Here is a 23,214-nt window from a genome sequence, read left to right on the forward strand (position 1 = left end):
TTCCACCTTAATGTTAACAAAAAATTCAAATTTGCTCAACATGACAATGGTTGCATGTGAAAAAAAGATTCACACGTTTAGCATATAACAAGCTCAATCTTCTTATAATTCCAGCAACATTTTGGTCATCCCTTGTCATAAGGATTGGTCATATAAAAAATTGTTTCAGACAAAAGTTTTAGGTTAATGTTTAGAGGACTAACGACCACTTTAAACAGATTCAATACTGTGCCTATTAAGGAAGGTATGATTTTTTTTGGTCTTTGAAACCCCATTTTTCCACCCCTGGGCCAAGGGTTGGCGATATCAACCAAATTTACTTAGATAAAATTTACACCCTTATCCAACGAATAATAGGAACTTTAAACAAATTTGATATTTTAATTAATAAGAAAGTTGTAGCGAATCATGGTACCCATTAAAATAGACAGCTTTCTTATGAAATCTACCTAATACTAGATATAACTGGGGATCCACCAGGTTGGTTTAATGGTGAACACACCTTTGCAAATCAGCTGATTTCGAAGTCTAGAGTTTCAACATTCAAATCCTAGTAAAGGCAGTTACTTTTACACGGATTCAAATATTAGATCGCGGATACCTGTGTTCTTGGTGGTGGGTTTCACATACCTAATAAATGGTCGACGTGAGACAAGACTACACTTCACTTGTACAATTAATTATAAATAATTACCTTAGGATCTGAGGTAATAATTTTAAAAGCTTCTTTAACAGCTTGTGCAGTTGCCCCACCTCCGACATCCAAGAAATTAGCAGGTGAACCACCATGAAGTTTAATAATATCCATAGTTGCCATAGCTAAACCAGCACCATTAACCATACAACCGATATCACCTGTAATTAAATAAAATCAAATTTAATAACATAATATACTTCATCCTTAGGTAAAAAATAAAAAATGGTTGTTGAAGTGATTTAACATGAGATTCCCTCTGATTTGTCAGTCATGTTCACAATCAACTCGCACTCCATGTCAACCTTAAGGAAAGCTAAGAATTGCTTCCTGCTGACTTGTTCAGCAAGTCTGTTAGGGTCTTGATATAAAGTTCAGAAAAATATAGGTGAGATATATAAACATATATATTAATGTCTAAACTTAGACATTCTAATGCAATTGTAAAAACCTGAAGCCACATACACCTGTGAAAGCCTTTTCAATCTAAATTCTAAATTCATAACTGCTACTTTCTTTAATCAAATAGTTAAAAAAAAGAGTCCTCAGAACCAACCTAAACAACAAACTCCTAATCAACGGTGGATAATTCCCAACAAGATTCACTACACCATATCAGAATCAATTGTCGATACCATAAATAAACGAAGATTAGCATATTATGGATGCATATTACAGATGCCAGAGACCAGATTGATGAAACAACTCTTCAATAAAATCAAGAATTACTAAGTGAGAAACAGTTATAATTAGTCTAAGAACGAAGAAATAAGAAATGGTCTAAGATCATGGAGAAATGGATCTGGGAAGAGAAGGAAGACAAAAGGATCCTAAGAAAAAATCCATCAGACTCCCACTAAAAAAGAGAAATGTGCAACATAATTACAGAGAAGAGATAAGGGCATTCAGGTATCTAAGGATGAAAAACTGTATGAAAAATATTGGGAGCAAAAGAAACAGCAGATTGCTCATTCTTGAGCTTTTTCTTCAAGGATTTTGTAATAATGGATTGATTAATGTGTTCCTCAGTTATATAAATATACACACACAAGTTCTATAAGTGACACTTCACTCTGTCCTCTGATTTTTTGATGAACACAATTACGCTTGGAAAAAAAATCTGTAATTCTCATAAACCATTATATTTTTTAACATCTTTCATACAAGAAAATTGGAGGTAGATAGAGCAAAATAATAAATTATTGTTCCCGTTTCTATCACGGAACAATAATACATTTCTAGCAATGTTTCTATAAATAAGAAAAAAAATTTTAATTTATAAAATCAATATATCTATTAAACTGAATAGTAACTGTAAAACAATTACAAAATACCATACTACTAAGATATTATTTGTACCTTCCAGTTCTGATTTAATGTTAAGCTGTCTATTATAATTTATGATATTCAGTTAGTAATTATTGTTTAAAGGATAATAAAATTTATACTAACAAAGTTCTTAAAACAATTTTGAATACCTAACATTTTTTTTTAAATTATAAGCTGCCCAATAGTTTTTTTTTAAGAAAAGATCTTATCTATAATTATAAGCTAGAAAAATTGTTGGCATTGTCAACTATTGCTTGTCAACAACACCCAACTTAAGAAAAAATCCCCTTATAAAATTTTTACAAACATGCAAACTTGCCACATATTTATAAATTTCTAAATTTTTATTAAAATTTGGATTAAAAAAAAAAGATTAACTTTAATGCTACTTTACTGCACAATATGATTTTTATCTAGTTTTTTAAGAACAAATTATGAGTCAGTGGTTCTAAACCTTGTGCTTTATTAAAAAAATTTAATTGCATGAAAAAAAAATTTAATATTGTTAGCAAAAATAAAAATTAAAACCAATTTGTCACTGAGCATAGAGTAATGAAAAAAGAAGACACTTAATCTTAAAAACAAATATGAAATTTAAAAAATAAACAATAAAGAAAAGATAAAGTTGTATAAAAGCATGTGAAAAGTAGGTTGACAAGAACTAATAAAAGGCTATGCCCCTCATCTGAGATTTGACATCACAAGGATCTTTGACAAAAAAATATAGGATTCATTTTTATATGAAAATAAATAACTTTTATGTAGGCTGAACATTCAAAACACATACATATATGTTACAGAAACTTTAAAACTATAAATAAACATTACTTAATCTAATCTGCAATAAAAAAAAAATCATAAATTAATTTCTGTATTTTATTACACTTTTTTATACCATTCAGTACTTTCATCAAGTTCTTTTAAAAAATTTAACTATATAATTTACTAGATTGTTTGATAAAATTAAAAAGACATATATGTTTTGTTATGTAAAACTGCTTATTCCTTATTGCTTTACATAGGAGGGTTGTCCAGAAAGTAACTTCGGTTTGGAAATAAAAAAAAAATTTTATTATACACATTTGAAAGGGACAATGCACAAGCTTTTTTATTCCTTCTCTGTATAAATCTGTCACCTTAGATTTTTGGCACCCATCTTGCACAAAATTTGTGATAACCAAGCTTTCCTGATACAATCTCATGCAGCAGTAAACTTCGTGAAATTTGGGGAAAATGAAGCGAGAGTTCTGTTATCATAATGTGGCGATTTTCATGTCAGTTCATCAGTCACAAGGCTAGGCCGACCACTGCGATCCTCATCATGAACATTGGTGCAGACATTTTTAAACTGAATGCATCACTGCCTCACTCCACCTTCACTCATTATTCCGTACATCTCACAAAGTTGCTGATGATTTTCAATTGGTTTGAGGTTTTTGCCAGTAAAAACCTATCACTGAATGCACCTCACAACTCACAGGATTTTCTATTGAAGCGCACCTTTCAATAATTCACAACGAACATAGAAAAATCACAGTCCACACGCTATGACAGCTTGATGCATGCTGAGTGTAAAACATTTTGACGCTAAGATGGCGGCGCTATCACCACCCATCTCCACGCTAGATATAAACATAAGTTACTTTCTAAGACTGCCCTCATATATAACAGTATAGGTGTTTTTTGATTACAAGAATCGTACTCTTAGTATGATGTAAAAATAAATAATTAGTGACTCTTGCTTAACCAGATGTAATGTTTTTCTTTTCTGGATTTCCTAAATCAGAGACCAGCTGTATTCAAGCAAATTTACCCTATTATGATCAACTTTTATTAAAACAAGTCTTGCATCATACCATTTTCATTGTTAATTCCATTTCTATACCATTTATTTTGATTTGTCTTCTAATTTTTGTTTTATAGTAGGAAGCAGTAATTGGAACGTGCCTCTGATTATAAAGCACTATATTTAGGAATTCTCTTCATAAACATTTTTATTAAATATACCAATAATTGACTATAAATAATCTAGGTTCTTTTGCTTTGAAAAAAAATATGTGGTTTTACACAAAACCTGCATCACGCACTCAGTTGAAGATACAACTAATTAATAATTAAAAAAACAAATAACACTAGAATAATAACAATAAAACTATCAATAATAACAAATAATAAACAAAAATCAGTGATGCAAGTAATCATATATACCATCAAGTGCGATGTAATTTAAATTATATTTTGCAGCTTCGACTTCTTTTTTGTCTTCTTGTGTCCAATCACGTAATTTGAATATTTCTTGTTGTCTAAAATCAGCATTATCATCAAACCTACACTTAGCATCCAGACTGAAATCTGAAAATTAAAAAAATTTACTAATGTAATGGGACATTATAATCAAAAAATAGAGACATGTCTGAAATAATACTTAATTTATTACTTTTACACCTTTCATATTTTTAAACAGATTCAGGTCTTCAGAACTGACTGTAACATTCTTTTTTTTTTGTTAATCCAATATTCTGTAAGAAATAAATAGATTTCAAGCTTATAGTTTTGCAAATGGTGACAATTTAATTTATTTCTCAGTTATAATTAGTTAAATTATATTTTACCAGGTAAAATCTGAAGCTTTTTATATTGAACAAAATAACTTGCTACAAAACTAACTTAAATAAGTGATTTAAGGTGAACATCGTTGTGTATAAATGCTTGAATTCCGAAATAAGGAAACGTCAAACTGAATTTTAAGGCAATTTCATTTTGTTACACTACAAAATAAAAAACCAATGTTTTTTAATAAAGTTTTATTTATTTATTTTTTAATTACTAATTGATTAATTGGTATGATATTGTACAACTCTCTAAACATCTACTACAGCTTTGTTAATTCAAGTCCTGTAGGCTGCTGTGTACCTGTTGTTTGACAATCATTCAATACCATATCAACACTTAAAATTTAACCTGAATCCAACAACAGAATTACAGCTGTGAAAATGCAGATGTAGTTATTACCTCTGACGTTTGTATAACATTGATTTTGTTTCAGTACAGTAATATGATACCCATGTTTCATCACCAATAATTTGCTCCAAGAATTTATCATTAAACTGAAGAAAATGTGTAGGGGTGTAACTGTAAATAAACAATTTTTCTTGTGTTCCTCTGTCAGTTGTTGAGGTATCTATCTATCTGCTGCATACTTTTCATATCTGAAAATACTTTTCTGTATATCTGACTGTATGATAGAAAAGACTGAATTTTACTTCCTAATATTTTGAGTTATGCAATGATTACCACACAATTTTTTTTTCAATTTGCTGCTCCTTTGTTCAACCACCATACTTATTCGGTTATGAAATTCACAACTACAACATCATACAACATACCTGCTGGTATCTATCACAATATAAAGCATTAATGTATGATATTACTGCTTAAAACATCAAGACCATAAAATGCTTCATGTTCATAATACATTTAAAATGGTGCCATTCCTGACTTCAATCTGTTTATGTACAGAAAAATAAAACATTTGCTGTTGTACAATCAACACCAAAGAAAAGTATCCTGGGAGCTGAATAGTCCACCTATCTAACTGACAACTAAGAGTAACTAGGCAACTCATTATTTGCAACACATCAGCAGCAATTAAAAAGGCAGATTTAATTACAGAGTTCCTTTGTAAAATTACAGCTTATCGTAATAAAAACATAATCATAAATAGAAAATGCCATCTTTAGACAACAGCAAAGTTCAGAATAAACAATAAATAACTTACAGTTTCCAGATGAATCTTCTGCATACGGGTTAATTTCAATTAACGAGGCATCCTTCTTAATAAATAAATCATACAATTTTAATAACATGTCAGCAGTTTGGTCCTTTTTTTCACTTAAACCTACTTTAACTGCTATATTTACAGCTTGTTCCTTAGACAAACCTATAACAGATAACAAAATTATAAAAATATATTATGCTGAACTTAATATAATAAAAAAAAAAAATTTATCTGAATCATAAATTAAAATCACTGCATTCATTAATACTACTAGTCATATCACATAATCAAAAAATCCCTTTTGGCATGCCAGAAGGTGGAGATAGATTTCACCGCTGGTAAGTAGGGGATAAAAAAGATTTCCACCTTAAAGTTAAGAAAAACTTCATATTTACTCAGTACAACAATGGTTGCATGTGAAAAAAGTTTCACATGTTTAGCATATGACAAGCCCAACCTTACAGAATTGTGAGATTTAAAGAGATCCAGCAACTCTTTGGTCATCCTTTACTGTAAGGGTTGGTCCACATCAAAAATTGTTTCAGACAAAAGTTATAAGTAATGTTTAGAGTACTAACAAATATTTTAAACCGATTTGATACTGTGCCTAAGGGAGTTATGATTTTTTTTGTCTTTGAAACCCCATTTTTTTTCAGCCCCTGGGCCAATAGTTGGTGATATTAAAAAATTTACTTACTAAACGATAACGAATTTGATACTTTACTTAATAAGAAAGTTATAGCAATATTTTGTTTTTCAAAAAAGCCACCTTATTCCCACCCCCATGGTCAATTTTGGCCAATGACAAACTCGACCGAGATTTTGGGTTGAGTTATTTTTAAGGAACAATTTGAAAGTGATTGACACAAAATTACAGCAGTTACTGTGTCCACAAGAGTAAAATATAGATATATTCACAATATAGTGAATATAGATATTATTTATATATACATATATGAATGTATATACAAACGTTCGAGCTGACTGTGATTTTGTGGCCAGGGGGATATGAAACACGAAGAAATGTATAAATTTTCCGAAGTCAAATCATAGTACCCATTACAATAGGTAGCTTTCTTATGAAATCTACCTAAAACAGATTTTCAAATTATAATTCCGCTTAAAAGATGCTAGAAATGAAAATTAAAAAAAATATTTATATATTCACAAAGTAATAACCAGACTGATGTTAAATCAGTCATTACTTTTTTCTGACTTCATCAGAAAGTCTTTGCAATTCAAATATTAAGGATCCGGTCTAACTTTTATTTATAAAAATTAATTTATAAGAGAGCTATTACAAAATATTGAAAAAATAAAGTAAAACTTTTATGAAAATAATGGAAAAAATTTCTTTCCATGCAATATAAAAATTTGCTTTGGTGGAAGATAAAATTTAAAATATAAAAATTAAAGAGTTAGAGCCAAAAAATAAAAAAGTAAAACAGAATATTTTTAGAGGTGGGAAATAAATTTTAAGAAAGTTTTTTCTAAAAATATTCTTACTTTGCTTCAGTAGAGGCTAAAATAAGAAAAACAACATTTAAAAAAACAGTTTTCCATTTTAGGACCAGGATGTGTAATTACAAAAAAATTGTAGACATTTCCTCTATACAGTATGTATAAAGTTTCAAAAAAGAATTTTGAAAAATATTCAAACTAAAGGGGAGAAACAGCAAAACAAAAAAAAAAAAACATCTACTTCAAATTTTAAGAGGTCAGGGTTGATTTTTTGAATTTTTTTTCTTTTATTTATATATGTAATATTAATATATATATATATATAATATATATATATATATATATATATATATATATATATATAATTTGATTTAATGAAACTTTTCTTAAAATGCCACTGAAAAAATTTTAATTGGTTTTTCATAATGATCACCATACTTTAGAAAAAAAATTAAAATTTAGAAAAAAATTAATTCAAATTAAGGACTGATATCTAAATTAAAAAAAAAAAAAAATCTGATTTAATATATTACTACTGTTTTTATTTAATTTAAACTTATATAAATAAAATAAAATACATAACTTATCTTGGATGAAAATATTAGGGTTATTATTATTTATTGCATGCTTAAAAAGTTGACCTAATTTTTTGGTAACCTTTTCATATAATACTGGCACTACAAAACAATAAATTAAATCTGAAACACACTAAATGAAAAATCTTAAAAGTAAATAAAGAAAAAGCATGCAAGAAAAACTGCCATAAAATGCAAAACCATAGCTGCTTTTCATCATTTTAGAAGACAGTAGAAATTAATTTTTTAAAACAAAACTATCATATGAGTTTTCACAAGTGCTGTCAGTAGACATAAATATAAATACCAACAAGAGGGCAATTTAATCAAATCTTGTATCTAAAAATACAACTACAACTTTACTATAACAACCCAATCACTAAACTTAGAACTTCAATGTTTGCTGCTATTAGGGGTTATAAATATTAACTACCTTTTGTTATATCAATAGGTTCATAAGTAATTGCTTCAGGGTTTTCAGCAGCTACCTCTTCAATATTCACACCACCCTGTGAAGATGCTATCAAAACAGGTCCCTGAAATAAATAAAATACAGCTTTATAATCTTTATTAAAAATATTGGAAAATAATTCTTTTACAATACCTCAAGACGGCTTCATGATACTAGAACTGCACAGGTAACATGACTAGACTTCAAAACATTAATGTAGTGCTTTATGGGGGGCTGTTACAGGAAAATACTGTTAACTGAATGGGTTACTTCATAATCTATTCTTAATGAAAGAAGTTGGTGGCAAATTTTCAAAGAAAAGAAGAAATCTGGTGGGAGTAACAGTAATAATAATAGTAAGCTATTCAGGATAAGTGAATTTGGTTCTAGAGGAAAACATACAGGGTAAAATGATAAAAAAAAAAAATTTCACACACTTTATTAAACATTAAGTGATGGTGTAGAATGCAAGAGACTAAACTTTTGGCACAGGATATAATGTAATGTAGAGGTTTTCAGATTACGTTTTATTTACAAAAAGTTAAAACTTATTAAAATACAAAACTGCTTCTGTATGTATAAGAATTATGATTAACAATTTAATATATTCAAGAGTATAAATGAGACCAGTAATAGCAAATCTGTAGATAAGAATACCACAAACTGAAGTTACACACATGCTCACTTCTAATCTTTATTAGACATGAACTTTTAAAAAAAATTACACCAAAGACAATTCTGAGCATATCATCTTCCATTTTTCAGGAAAAACACACTATCTAAATGTCAGAAAGCAGGTTTGGACAGCTGATCGAAGCAAGGTCAGTCTGAGCCATGTTATCAATACTCTAGTCAACCAGTTATCAGTTTTATTCGACACCTGTGCACACCTGTGGAGATGCTACTTCTTTCTATGGTGAGAGGTTGGGGTTAATGTTAGACTTTTGTGGAGAGAGGTTAGGGGTAAATTACTACAGGTACGGCAATATTTAACACCATTCGTGGACACTTGGCCAAATTTATGTTTAAACAGAAATATAGTCACTACAAATAGAGACTACATCACAAATTCTTTGCTATTAGTCATTTTATGACAAATGCCAGTCATCTTCAGTGACTGACTCCAAGCCCAACTCTGGCCATTAAGGTTAGTTTATAGTTTATTCCTCTCTCTCCAGAAACTCTGTTAAAAATGACCTTAAAGAATAGTTACTTTATTTTTTTAATTTTTACTTTTAGAGGTTGGTAGCAACTTAAAAATAAACCATCACTACCAATTTAGCTAAATTTCTTAAAGTAATAATTTAAATCATAAATTTCAATTTTCATAAATTTAATTAATTAATTAATTTAATTAATCATAAATTTCTAGTCTGTTTTACTTTTTTTTTCTTTAAAAAAAGGTTTATTTAGAACTTTTTAGTTTTATTCAAAATCTGGATGGGTCAGGCCTACAAAAACAGCTCACAAGAATGAAAGATGTTAGCAAGATACCTGTATCTTGATAAAAATAGAAGAACTGAAAATGAAGATAAGAAAGAGAATTTACTAGCAAGTGAGAGCTAAGACTGTGTGGAATTCAAGAAAATGTATATCGCAAGACCTCGCATGTCATTAACTTGAACCAACAACAGTACAATGCCTGTGAACATAACCAAAGTGCTGTTAGTATTAAAACATAATTAAAAAATACAGCCTCATCTCAAACTCTTTTATTCCCCGATAGAAAGGCAAGCATAAATCTTCACAGTAACAAGTACGTAATTCAGTACTATGACAAAATAACACAGAAAAAATGTAGTAAAATCAAGAGCAATAATTAAGAGAACTTATTTACAAAAACCAAAGCTATTTATTTACAAAATAAAAAAAGAACAAAATTTATATCAAGCGCAAAACCTGGTATTTAAATTTATATAATACATAAAATGTGTTAATAGATTTTTTAATTAATGGTGTGAAATTAATTTTATTAGACAAATGAAATGAATCAGTAAAAAAAAAATTATGCCTGAATTCATTTTACTCACACTAAAAGAACGTTCCATCATAACAGCAAAATAAAATTCTCTACGAGGAAATTTCCTTTCAGCTACCATGACAGCATTACATATTCTACCTGCAGCGCCTGTTTGTTTTGTAATTAAATAGTCATTCAACATTTTACCAGCAATTTCTTCAGCTTCTTCTGGACTGAAAAAATTTAAAATTAAACATACTAACAATCAAATAACAGTAACGCTAATAGTAAGTGAATTTGTTAATATTACTAATAAACAATACTTAAATAGGGATACTTCAATTTTAGTTACAACTAAAAATATAATTTGCAAGTTTCAGCAGTTACAAGCATGTAATTTAAAAAGCAACATCATAACTTAGTTCTTTCATCATTAGCACTACTCTTAGTTCAATGAAGGACTCTCATAAAATACTTTTTTACAGAATTGAGTAATGCCAATACAATTAAAATACTACATAGCATTTTTACTTCCATGATGTTCATACCTTTACAAAAGTAATTTACTTTTAGATCACACCTTATACCTTCCTAACTCCTCCCTTGCAGCAGTGTATGACATTTTGCTTTCGACTGTTTTAGAAACATGCATATTTTATCTAAACTGTGTTACAAATATGCATATTTTATGATTATATATTTCTTTAAATTAATTACTGGGTATTATTCACTGATTACATTTAAAACATTTTAGTAACATGGATTAACGATAAATTCTTCAGTGTTTAGAAAAGGACGGATTTTCAGAGAATGATTCTCCAGAGGAGATAAGCAATGTGGGTAGCAATGTTGACCCTGAAGAACAAGAAGCTGACGATCATGAAAGAAATATAGATACGGAACAGAGTTTAGAGGAAGAAATATTTCTATTATAATTGGGATGATGACTCTGCTGACAATAGCACTTCGGATGATGAAATTCCTTTAGCCTACAGAGAATATTATATCGGAAAGGAACAGACCAAACGGAAAAAAGCTGAGCCTACACAATCAGTGCACACCAGGCAACAAAATATAGTTTATCACCTGCCTGGTTGTAAGGGCCTGGCAATGATTTTTTTTTTAAATTAATTAAGCAAATTTTTAGACTTTGCCATCAGTAAATAATATTATGTTATCCATTAGTAATATTTTTAGTTTTATTTACACAATTTTTAAAACATTTTAATTTTAAAAAATATTTACCTAAGCATCAGAAAAATTTATGTTCTCTGTATCATTTAAATAAAAGGAACTTATTTGCAGTAATATTTCATAAAATAATTTTTTTTAAAAACTTAGAAAGTTCACCAGAATGTTTTTATAAAATGGACTTGTGAGGGTTTTTCTTTGTAAAATTTAAATTTACTTTTTTTGTCTTCAGTCATTTGACTGGTTTGATGCAGTTCTCCAAGATTCCCTATCTAGCTTCCCTATCCTAGCTAGTCGTTTCATTTCGGTATAAATAAATCCTACATCCCTAACAATTTGTTTTACATATTTCAAATGTTGCCTGCCTGCACAATTTTTTCCTTCTACCTGTCTCTCCAATATTCCAGGATGCCTAAGCGACTATTCCAGGATGCCTTAATATGTGGCCTATAAGTCTGTCTTTCATTTTAACTATATTTTTCCTAATGCTTCTTTCTTCAGCTATTTGTTGCAAGACCTCTTCATTTGTCACTTTATCCACACATCTGATTTTTATCATTCTCCTATAGCACCACATTACAAAAGTTTATAATCTTTTTTTCTCAGGTACTCTAATCGTCCAAATTTCTCTTCCATATAAACCGATGCTCTAAACAAATACTTTCAAAAATCTTTTCCTGACATTTAAATTAATTTTTGATGTAAACAAATTATATTTTTGATTGAAGGTTCGTTTCGCCTGTGCTATTCGGCATTTTATATCGCTCCTGTTTCGTCCATCTTTACTAATTCAACTTCCCAAATAGCAAAATTCTTCTACCTCCATAATCTTTTCTCCTCCTATTTTCACATTCAGTGGTCCATCATGTAGTTATTTCTACTACATTCCATTACTTTCGTTTTGTTCTTGTTTATTTTCATGCGGTAGTTCTTGCATAGACTTCATCCATGCCGTTTATTGTTCCTTCTAAATCCTTTTTACTCTCAGCTAGAATTACTATATCATCAGCAAATCATAGCATCATTATCTTTTCACCTTGTACTGTTACTCCGAATCTAAATTGTTCTTTAACATCAACTGCTAGTTCTATGTAAAGATTAAAAAGTAATGGGGATAGGGAACATCCTTGTCAGACTCCCTATATTATTATGGTTACTTTCTTATGTACTTCAATTATTACCGTGGCTGTTTGGTTCCTGTAAAAGTTAGCAATTGTTCTTCTGTTTCTGTATTTGAACCATACTTTTTTTTTAAATGCTGAACATTTTATTCCAGTCTACATTATCAAATGCCTTTTCTAGGACTATAAATGCAAAGTATGTTGGTTTGTTTTTCCTTAAACTTCCTTCTACTATTACTCTGAGGCCTAAAATTGCTTCCCTTATCCGTATACTTTTCCTGAAACCAAATTGGTATTTTCTTAACACTTCTTCCACTCTCCTCTCAATTCTTCTGTACAGAATTCTAGTTAAGATTTGTGATGCATAGCTAGTTAAGCTAATTGTTCTGTATTCTTCATCTTCACCTGCTCCTGCTTTCTTTGGTATCATGACTATAACACTCTTTTTGAAGTCTGACGGAACTTCCCCTTTTTTATAAATATTACACAGCAGTTTGTATAATCTATCAATCGCTTCCTCACCTGCACTGCGCAGTAATTATACAGGTATTCCGTCTATTCCAGGATCCTTTCTGCCATTTAAATCTTTTAATGCTCTCTTAAATTCAGATCTCAGTATTGTTTCTCCCATTTCATCCTCCTTAACTTCCTCTTCTTCCTCTATAACACCATTTTCTAATTCATTTCCTCCTTATAACTCTTCAATATACTCCACCCACCTACTGACTTTGCCTTTCGTATTCTAAATTGGTGTACCATCTTTGTTTAACACATTAGATTTTAATTTATGTACCCCAAAATTTCTTTAACTTTCCTGTATGCTCTGTCTATTTTACCAATGTTCATTTCTCTTTCCACTTCTGAATTCTTTTCTTTAATCCACTCTTTCGCTACTTTGCACTTCCTATTTATAGTATTTCTTAATTGTCAATAGTTCATTTTACTTTCTTCATCACTAGCATTCTGATATTTTCTACGTTCATCCATCAGCTGCAATATATCGTCTGAAACCCAAGGTTTTCTACCAGTTCTCTTTTTTCCACCTAAGTTCGCCTCTGCTGATATAAGAATTTCCTTTTTAACATTCTCCCATTCTTCTAAGACATTTTCTACCTTATATTTTTTACTCAGACCTCTTGTGATGTCCTCCTCAAAAATCTTCTTTACCTCCTCTTCCTCAAAATTCTCTAAATTCCACAGATTCATCTGACACCTTTTCTTCATGTTTTTAAACCCCAATCTGCATTTCATTATCACTAAATTATGGTCGCTATCAATGTCTGCTCCAGGGTAAGTTTTAAAGTCAATGAGTTGATTTCTAAAGCTTTGCTTAACCATGATATAATCTATCTGATACCTTGGCTGGCTGCCAATACTGGGTACTGGCTGGCTTTTTCCATGTATATATTCTTTTATTATGATTTTTAAACTGGGTATTGGCAATTAATAAATTATACTTTGTACAAAACTCTATTAGTCGGTCCCCTCTTTCACTCCTTTTGCCCAGCCCGTATTCACCCACTACATTTCCTTCCTTGCCTTTTCCAATGTTTGTATTTCAATCTCCAACAATTATTAAATTTTCATCTCCTTTTATGTGACATTGCTTTGTCAATTTCTTCGTATACACACTCTTACCTCATCATCTTCATCATCATGGGCACTTGTAGGCATACAGACATTAACGAACGTTGGTTTAGGTTTTGATATTATCCTTATTATAATTTAAATTTACTTAATAAATAAAAAAAACTTTCTGAGAATGTGTTTCTTACTTACTCAATATGCCAAACTGTGTAACATAAGTAATTAGATAAGAAAATACAAAAATAAAACAGTTGAAAACAAAAATTTGTAATCACAATTGATTCATAAGATGCAATTAGAATGGAATAACTGGAGAAAAATATATGCATTTTTATGCAGTAGAAGAATTAAGGGAAAAATTCAAAAGGAAGTTGTCAGCTCTGCATTAATATATGAAGCAGAAACCCCGAGATAAAAAATTAATTGAAAAACAGACATGAAAATCTTATGACAGATGCTGGGAATAACTAAAATCAGGACTAACCAAATTAGGAGCAGCAACACACATCCTGAAGATAGATGAAAGTTAAGCAATTTTCTGCAGGTACTCCTAATCGCAAATATAGAAAATAAGTGTTTAAATTTAGAGAAAAGTAATATGAGTAACGTTAAGTCATGTAAGTTGGTGTATGTATGTTTGTTTAATAAATTGAGAAACATTAAGAGATGACAAGGGATTGAGGGAACATCTTAGGATAAGGTGGTCTAAGAAGAGTGTAAAGAAAGAAATGTTCTGGGAAATTAAGATTGCAATGGTATATATACATGTTAAAAAAAAATTGGTCAAGAAAGTATCAAATTTATTGCATAACTAGAGATGGGGTGATTGTACTAAAGGAAACCCATCAGGGAATTATGGACAGATAACAGGGAAAAAAAGAGGATAAATCAGCCTACCCTACAGGTACAGGAGGAGAAAAATGAAAAGATCTAATGTGTATCCAGATCTGGCAGTAGCTGGAACTTAATCATAGATATGTAAATATGTTCATAAATCATAATCAGTTGAATGGTAGAGAAATACATGCTCTAAGATATCTCGTTCGTTTAGAAGCAAGTTTTTTTAAAGTAATGTCACTTTTGAATTATATTTTTTATATTTATTTTTTTGATGATAAATTTTTTTTTTTGGTTTATTTGATTTTATTTGCTTCTTTTACTAAAAGTGGTCAGTTTCGATTCTATGTATGTGATACAAACAAATAGCGTTTGCATAGCTTAGTTATTTCAACCAAAGGTAAATTGTTAGCAATAATAGTTTTAATCATTTTGTAATTAGTTGTTTACATTCACCAATCCTATAACGAATGTAACAATTCGTGATCTGCTAAATGTTACGTACGAGAAGTAATCCAATTTTTTATGACAAAAATTAAATTTGTGGCAAATATGTGAGTTTACAAGCCAAATATTATGAGTGATATTAAGTAAGACAGTGGTGCAGTTAATTTCGAGAAGAGCAAATAAATGAACATAGCGACCAGCCACTGGTGTTAAATGGATGATTCGACTGAAAAAGTTGACAAAAAGATTTGAGAAAACTGCCACTTCAACGTGTGCAATTGCTTTTGATAATTCACAATCTTTGATTTATAGTTTCGAATGAAAAAAGTGGGCTACAGAAAAATTGTCCCAGATGTGTACCAAAAATGTTAACAGGCACATACAAGGAAAAGATCTTGCTGCAGCACATAAATTTGACACATAATGAATTGACACTTATTGAAGATAATAGCTGGATTTCTTATTCGAACTACAAGACAAAACAGAAGTTGATGCAACTGCAATATTTATCATCTTCTAGACTGAAGAATTTCAAACAAGAAAATTTGGTAAAGAAACTTACAGCTACTGTTTTTTGCTTGTCAAATTTTGTTTTTTTTGTCTTGCTTGTTGTGGAACTACTATGAATGTATACATATTAAAACTGCTATGAGCAATTACACAAAATATACTTAAGATTAAAGAAAGCCAAGCTGTTAACAAATACAGCTTTCCTGATTTTCAATTATGCCTTAGAAGCAAGACCTGTGTTTAGAGTTTCATGAACTTTCATTTCAACTGTAACTTTCACCCTTAAAAAATAAAACTATAATAAAACCTATTTTTCTAAGATTAATTTTCATTATTTAATTTTTTAAATAATGAAAATACTAAACATATTTGTCTGTTGGATTTAAAAAAAAAACCAACTGAAAGCAATCATAATGGAAACTGAAATATAAAAATTATAAAACATATTTTCATCTTTATATGTCTGTATTTTTCTTTAACTTTGATGCGGTCAATGAATTTTTATAATTTTCAATTATTGAATTTCAGTCTTCATTAAAAATTTTCTATTCACTTGTTTATAATTGAACAAAAAACATGCATACACAAAAAGGTACTTACGTATTAACGCCACCGCAGCTACAGCTTTATTTAAAAACAAAGTAGTCAATCGGATTTCGGTGGAAAATGAACAGTCTCTATTAATTTTAATAAATGGTTATTTATATTTATTTATTTTATAAATATAATTTAACCAAACTTAAACTACGCTCGCTAACCTTGACTAATTAACACCGTAATTTTTTGAGTATTTATTTAATAAATTCTGAAATTATTGCAATTATTTATTATTTAAATAATCAAAAAACTCCTGTTTAAGGAGTTATTAGTCAAGGTTAGCGAGTGAAGCTAGCGTAGGTTGTTATATTTTATAAAATAAATAAATATAAATAACCATTTATTAAAATTAATAAAAAGACTGTTTTGAATCTATGTTAAACTCTATTATCGGCCCATTTTCCACCGAAATCCGATTGACTACTTAGTTTTTAAATAAAGCCTGCAATGGCGTTTTAGCTGCAATGGCGTTAATACATAAGTACCCACAAAAAACTAATACATATAATATTTAAAAAAATTCTTAGATTATAATGTATACAAAATACATGAAAGCAAGGTGATAATTCAGTTCCATTTTAGAACATGGAAAAACTCTGAAAAAGGGATAAAATAAACAGTATTACAGTTAGTTTCTAGAAATAGTAAAGAGATAAACAAAAAAAACAAAGTAGAAATTTTTATAAATTACTGGAAATATAAAAAATATTTGTTGATTTCTACACCTTTACAGTTTGATATCAGGATACCATCTAAAGACAGATGGTATGTTGCTTCTACAGCAAATCATGATTTTGTTGAATATTGTAATATATTACAATATTACAACAATAATAACAATTTTACAACATTATGCATTTTTATAACATTTACTAAAAAAAATTATACAATTTTCTGGTGCTACTGTATGCAGTCTACCATCATCAAGATGTCTAAAGTAGCACCTACTGCCAGCATCTCACCTAACCTATTTTAAATAGTAAACTAATATAATTAATAAAAATGGAATACAAGTTGTGTATTTAAAGTTAATTAGACAATATAAGCAAGCGAAGCGAGAGTTAGGTTTTAGCTAACTTCTTTTCAGTGTACTGGACTTTGTACAATATCAACATAACCTAACCAACTTTAAACAACGTAAACGTTGCTTGCTATCCTTATCTAATTAACATTAGATATACAAATTATATGCACAATATCATAGATCATGTGTACTGTAGTGGTAGACCTCATGATAATGGTAGTCAGCAAACTAAAGCAGCATCAAATTTTCATTGATTTATAATTCACATGTAAAAGAAAAATGCTCACCTAAAAACAGTTCTTACACCTCCTTTTAATCCACCTTTAAATGCTCCTTTACCGCGTCCTCCAGCTAATACTTGTGCTTTTAATACAATATCTTTAACATTTAACTTTTTTGCTATTTCTTTCGCTTCTTGTTTAGTTTTGGCAACACCAAAATTTGGAACAGGTATACCTGCTTCTTTAAGCAGTGAATAGCTGACATGTTCATGTACATTGAGATTTCGTTTTTGCTGGTTCTGCTGATTCCAAGGCGATGAACTATTTGTAACACAAAGAAGCTGTAAAAAAAAAATTGATGCTTTATAATTTATATATATATATGTTTTTACTTAAATATATACAGGCTGATTCAAAGAAACAGGAAATTTAAAAAATTAAATAACGTTAATGAAATATTTTTTTTTGAAAATGAATTTTATTTCATGTAATTGTACAAATGTTGCCATTTTAAGATACATACATTTTAGTTTATTTTTTTAAAGATGACATCTTCCAAGTGACCTCCTCTTCTACATAAACACTCACGAAGTCCCTTCGTTAAATTGTTCATGGTTTGACGTAACATCTCAACTGGAATTTCCGCAATTACTTCTCGGATCTTTGCCTTCAGTACTTTCATTGCAGCAGGTCTACTGTGGAACACTTTGCTTTTAAGGTGACCCCACAAAAAGTAATCGCAAGCTGAGAGATCAGGCGATCTGGGAGGCCATCTAATGTTACAATTTCGTGAAATGACACATTGTCCAAACAATCGGCATACAGCTGCCATCGATATTCGTGCAGTATGTGACGTTGCTCCGTCTTGTTGAAACCAGGCTGTGTTAAGAATTGGTGGAAATCTCTTTTGTTGTTCCACAACAAAGGTTTCAAGCATGGCTACGTAACGAGCCGACATCACTGTAATCACAAGACCGTTGTCATCCTCAAAAAAATAAGGCCCTATAACACCGTAAGATGACATAGCACACCACACTGTCACTTTCTGGCTGTGCAACGGACGCTGGTGTATCTGCATAGGATTTTCTTGTGCCCAGTATCTGAAATTTTGCTTGTTAACAAATCCACTGAGGTGGAAATGCGCTTTGTCTAGACATCCACAGTTCGTGAACAAACTCTTCGTTATCATTTATCTTCTGAAGCATTACATTACAGAATTGTGCTCGCACAACTGGATCGTTGGGTTTCAGTTCCTATCCAAATTTTAATTGCATGTACTGATGGAACACGGTCGTGCCGTCCCAGATTAAAATGAAGGCGAAATTCTCTACGCGCTCCCTCCACACTGTCATTGGTTTTGTAAAACGCTTTGATAGCAAATGCACGTTGCACACCACTCCAAGGATCCATGACAACTAAATGGCAGGTTAGGTTACAGAGGCTGGTGCCACTTATCAAGTGGTGCCAATCGCCCACGGCTACCAACACAACTTTCAAAATTGCCCGTTTCTTTGAATCACTCTATGTATATGTGTATGTATATATATATATTACATGTTTTATATAAACCTGAATAAAATATATTTATACAGTTATAAATTTTTTAACCTTTTTTTAACTATAAACATAATAGTATCCATACTGCTTTTTAAATACAACTTTTTTTACTTTATCAAATAAATACAAGCACAAAACAGAATAAATACATTACAACAATATGATACTAAACTTTCCAAGCAATTTAAAACAAAATTTACCCTCCAAATGATGAAAATGAAAATTATTTTATAATTATAACAATCATTAATTAACTTATCTTTTAATCTAAATAAAATAGTTGTACTAGACTGACTTGTTAGCCAGTGCAAAATTACAAAAATCTGAGCTAAGTTATAAGTTCTGGACATAAGAAAAAATATAAATACAAGATTATCTGTAGATAATAGAAATAAACCTGCAGGAAATAATACTTTTATAATCAATTCAATTCTGTATGTCAGTGGTTCCCAAATTTTTCCAAGTTGCGGCACCCTTTTTCAATTAAATTTTTTCCCTGGCGCCCTACCTTAAGTAAAAATATGACTACTCATAAGAGATAAAAATAAATAAAACTATTCTATCTTCATTATTTAACTTTTTTTTTTTACTTATTAACATTAAATTCACAATTATAAATGTCTTGGTTCATTTAATTGTAAAGCTTTTACAATATTTTGCAGCACCCCCTGTGAAGAGAACACGGCGCACAGTTTGGGAATCACTGCTGTATGTTACTGAGTAAGAGGCTCATTGGTTACCCATCAATGCATTCAGGTGTGGCTTTACAAGTAATGATTAGAGAACACAATACACAACAATGTGTATAATAAGTTTGAATGAAACAATAAGGCAATACAATACAATCAGACTATCCATGTTCAACTTAGTATACTAAGTGCACTCGACACTCACTGGGTAAAAGCGAATTCAACAAAGTATGCCTGAGTATAGATGACAAAGAATGATCACTTCATGCCAACTATATTGTAGCAACAATTTCTAAAGTAATTTTGTTATATTTTAATAAAGTCTATTCCTAACTTCTTTAATCAGAATGTCACAAAGCTTAAAATAACATATGAGGAGTGGTTGAAATATAATGCAGTCACTCAAACTTACAAATGAAAAAAGATAATCAAATGAAACAAATTTGACATAAAAGTATTTGCTACAAAAACTTGCATTTATTTTTCCATGAAGTCATCATTTCTCAGAACAAAGAACTAGTTTACTCATTCCAACAATGAAGAATGCTGGCAGTCTTTCCTCGATTCAGGATCTCGTTGCATCCTTCAGTTAATCATCTGTGATTAAATGAATACTCTTAACATCATTCTTTTAATTGTAGAAAGAAGTGAAAATCACAGGGCACCAAATCTGATTGGTATGAAGTGTGTGTAATAGCTTTAAAAATCAATTTCATACCACAGCCTCGGTGGATGCACATAATTTGTGTGGCTGAGCATTATCATGTTGCAAAATTAACAGCTCTAAATAAGTAAATAATTAGAATTATTTACTTATGTTTTATTAGATAGAATCTTAAGTCTTTAGATATAGCTTAAGCCTTAAAGCCTGAGATATGGATTAGCTGTTAAATAAGTGCTCCAAGGGGGTTTCTTGTCTTCTTTGCACTTTACATATTTTATTAAGCTGATCACAAATATTGTGGGTGAATATAGACAAAAAACTTTTGTCAGACTGCATAATAAATAAATAAATATATATTTATATAAAACCTTTACTAGGATTTGAACCTTTGAACTCTTTACTCTGAAATCAGCTGATTTGCGATGACGAGTTCACCACTAGACCTCATATAATTTTGTGTGTATAATTTGCAACGTTTTTAGTGTTTTACAATATGCTCCTTTTTTGTACATCTAATACATCAAAGTGGAGAGTTTGAGTTTGTCATCAGTTGAGGTAGTTTGTAAATCTAACTTTGTTATGGAGTGCTTTTAAGAATTACTGCTTCTTTGTTTGTAGCATTCCATTTAACTACCGTATCACAATTCAACTCTGAAATATATTCTGATCATAGTATAAATGTGTCTTCTAAACTCAAAAAATCACCAACAATAATGTATGATTCAATAAAGGGCAACAGCAGCACTTATCATTAAAATTGACTGCAAATGTTACTAAAAGACTGGAGATATTTTTTATAATACTGGAGGAGTAAAATTAAAATTGCAGTAAAATAATATGAAATACGTATTTCAAAATACAAACACTGAAACAAAATTAGGCTAGGCTTTCAGTAACATAAAAGACTATTAAATGCTGTTATCAGTACTATAAAAAGTCCAACATAGAACAAGATGAATCTAAAACAAGCATTACAAGAAAATTATAAACTTGGATAAACAAATCTTCCAATGGAAGGTTAGAATTACATTTTTATAATTTACCTCAGACAAAGCGCATGGCTACAGCTGTAGAAGACAAGTTTTATAGAATGCTAAAAAATGGATTTCCGATGAGAGAAAAACCATATTATTCTTAAAATTTTTTACCTTAGATGTACAGAGAAAGAAACCATGGAAAACAGCTATCAATTGCAGACTACTCAAAAATTGTAAAATTTAATTTTGTATTAATTTTAAAATACCTGCTGTCTCTAAAAACAATTTTGTTATAATACTAATAAAAAAACAAATGTAACAAAATAAAACCTAACAAATGTCAATCAATAAAGATTAAAAAATCCTGCAAAGAGTAACAAAATTTTGTAACCTATAAACAAAGTCATTTCATTTATTAAAAAAAAAAATCAAAATCAGAATAACACATTAAATATCACTAAAAACGTAATTCAACATGCATATGCGAAACGAATACCACAGCATACAAAAAATATATATATAATAATTATATTTGCTAACTTCTTAATTAGACCAAGGGTCAAATTCTGTCCGTAAATGTGTAAATGGAAAGCTGATATCAAGAGAACAAAATTAGCAGTGAACCAGAACTTACAGCAAAATAATTGTGATAAGATATAAAGACTATTAAGAAATAAATTAAAAAACAAAATAACAACTGATAAAAATTACCTTTACACAATTTCTTTTGGCAAAGGCCTCAACCACCGGGATACCTCTCGACAACATACTCGCCATTGTAGTAAATGACCTTCGGATCTTTGCAAGATTAAGTCAATTATTTATTTACTTTATTAGTCACCAAAGTTTTCCAAAATTATTCTGTATTGGTTCATCATTAAAAAATAGTAATCAGTTTAATAACTTTATTACACATAATCTCAGCCTAATTAGAGAAAACAACAACCAATCTTTCCATCTGTTTTTTATACTGACCCACGTAGTAACTAAAACAAAAAAAAATATTTGTGACAAATAAATTAGCTATTGTATTGCAAAAAATAGGTCTCTGGTTGTTGAAATTTGTGCAGAAAATAAATACATAAAGCCAAAAAACTACTTATATTTATCGATGAAATAAAAATGGTTACCGCCAACCATAAGTAGTTATTAGGAAATAATAATTTTGTAAATCTGTGATCTTTATAAACTACTAATTAATGATTATTATTCCGAAATTACTTCTGAAAATGATTACTGTTTTTCAGTATGGATGTATGCACTGTTATATTTATTTATATTTCTGAAACAATTTTGAGCATTTGAAAATTAGTTTCTTTATAACAATATTTCTCAGACCAAAAACTTACTAGTTTTAATGAAAAATATTTAAGTGTAATTTTTTTTACATTATAAGCTTTAATTATGCTAAAGAAGATTATACATAACTGTTCTACAGTATGAAAATTTAATGATTCATATCATAAAATCAATGCTATCCAACTACCAACTAGAAGTAGCCACAAAACATGCTGTTTTCCTAGAGGTTGCTATTTTGTTGATTT

At 29.7% G+C, this 23,214-nt stretch overlaps 1 protein-coding gene across 1 annotated transcript in view; it reads right to left on the bottom strand.

Annotated features, from left to right (window-relative positions):
- The window catches only part of ScsbetaA (Succinyl-coenzyme A synthetase beta subunit, ADP-forming), a 36,367-nt gene extending 13,826 nt beyond the window's left edge, over positions 1-22,541 (bottom strand). The window contains exons 1-7 of the mRNA XM_075379315.1: positions 22,382-22,541; positions 17,850-18,124; positions 10,319-10,481; positions 8,271-8,373; positions 5,802-5,963; positions 4,232-4,375; positions 695-855 (exon numbers count right to left, since the gene is read on the bottom strand). Of these exons, the coding sequence (XP_075235430.1) occupies positions 695-855; positions 4,232-4,375; positions 5,802-5,963; positions 8,271-8,373; positions 10,319-10,481; positions 17,850-18,124; positions 22,382-22,447 (1,074 nt within the window). The 5' untranslated portion in view covers positions 22,448-22,541. The remainder of the gene's footprint in view (positions 1-694; positions 856-4,231; positions 4,376-5,801; positions 5,964-8,270; positions 8,374-10,318; positions 10,482-17,849; positions 18,125-22,381) is intronic.
- Positions 22,542-23,214: the final 673 nt, after the last annotated feature.

The sequence above is a fragment of the Lycorma delicatula genome, chromosome 12, assembly GCF_047948215.1.
Source record: "Lycorma delicatula isolate Av1 chromosome 12, ASM4794821v1, whole genome shotgun sequence".
NCBI classification, from domain to species: Eukaryota; Metazoa; Arthropoda; class Insecta; order Hemiptera; family Fulgoridae; genus Lycorma; species Lycorma delicatula.